This window comes from Geospiza fortis, unplaced genomic scaffold (assembly GCF_000277835.1).
Source record: "Geospiza fortis unplaced genomic scaffold, GeoFor_1.0 scaffold109, whole genome shotgun sequence".
In the NCBI taxonomy this organism is placed as follows: Eukaryota; Metazoa; Chordata; class Aves; order Passeriformes; family Thraupidae; genus Geospiza; species Geospiza fortis.
Genome location: NW_005054694.1, coordinates 171,954 through 173,250, shown reverse-complemented (window position 1 = coordinate 173,250; position 1,297 = coordinate 171,954). Strand labels below are relative to the sequence as shown.

Below are 1,297 nucleotides of genomic sequence, written 5' to 3'. Positions count from 1 at the left end.
GCAGGCGACAGCAGCTGGGGACAGCAACGGGGACAGCGATGGGATGGGGACAGGGACATGGAATGGGGACAGTGACATGGGGACGGGGACAGGGACATGGGGACAGGGACATGGAATGGGGACAGGGACATGGGGACAGGGGACATGGGGACAGGGCCAGGGCCAGCGCTTCCGCAGGCGACAGCAGCTGGGGACAGCAACGGGGACAGCGATGGGACAGGGACAGGGACATGGAATGGGGACAGTGACATGGGGACGGGGATGTGGGGCCAGGGCCAGCGCTTCCGCAGGCGACAGCAGCTGGGGACAGCAACGGGGACAGCGATGGGACGGGGACAGGGACATGGAATGGGGACAGTGACATGGGGACGGGGATGTGGGGACAGGGCCAGCAACAGGCGACAGCAGCTGGGGACAGCAACAGGGACAGCGATGGGACATGGGGACACAGGGAATGTGAATGGGGACAGGGATGGGGACGAGGACACAGGGATGGGAACAGGGATCGGGTTGCGGGTGGGGTTGGGGACAGGGACAGGGTCAGGGATAGGGGATGGGGACAGGGAACGGGGACACAGGAAATGGGAATGGGGACATGGGGACACAGGGAATGGGGACAGGGAACGGGGACAGGGTCGGGGTCCCTTGTCCCGGGCTGTCCCCAGGGATCCCCCGGTGGCACTCACTGGACCAGCACGCAGACGGTGACGAGCAGGGCCGAGGCCACCACGGCCACCACGAGCAGGGCCGTGATGGTCTGCTTCTTCTGGGTGGCTGCCACCACGGCCAGCAGGTCAGCGTGCTCACAGCGCGTCCCCACGTAGCACCACTGACACCTGGGGACACACAGGGACACACAGGGACACAGGGCAGGTCAGAGTGTCCCCATGTACACACAGTGACACCTGGGGACACACAGGGACACACAGGGACACAGGGCAGGTCACCGTGGAGTTTTGGGATCCCCAGGACACCAAACCCGGACTTCTGGGATCACTGGGACACCAAACCTGGAGTTGTGGGGTTAGGGGATTTAGGCACTCACACGCAGGCGGGTTTCTCCTCCTGATCCCATAATTTCGGGGTTAGGGGATTTAGACACTCACACAGAGGTGGGTTTCTCCCACAGTTTTAGGCTTAGGGGATTTAGGCACTCACGCACAGGTTCTCCTGACCCCACAGTTTAGGCTGAGGGGATTTAGGCACTCACACGCAGGCGGGTTTCTCCTCCTGATCCCATAATTTCGGGGTTAGGGGATTTAGACACTCACACAGAGGTGGGTTTCTCCCACAGTTT

General features: G+C 62.3%; 1 protein-coding gene across 1 annotated transcript in view; it reads right to left on the bottom strand.

Moving 5' to 3' along the window:
• The window catches only part of TGFA (transforming growth factor alpha), a gene marked incomplete at its 5' end in the record, with an annotated part of 5,298 nt that overhangs the window by 497 nt on the left and 3,504 nt on the right, over positions 1 to 1,297 (bottom strand). The window contains 3 exons of the mRNA XM_031065170.1: positions 170 to 300; positions 687 to 836; positions 1,211 to 1,234. Coding sequence (XP_030921030.1) covers positions 170 to 300; positions 687 to 836; positions 1,211 to 1,234 — 305 coding nt within the window. The remainder of the gene's footprint in view (positions 1 to 169; positions 301 to 686; positions 837 to 1,210; positions 1,235 to 1,297) is intronic.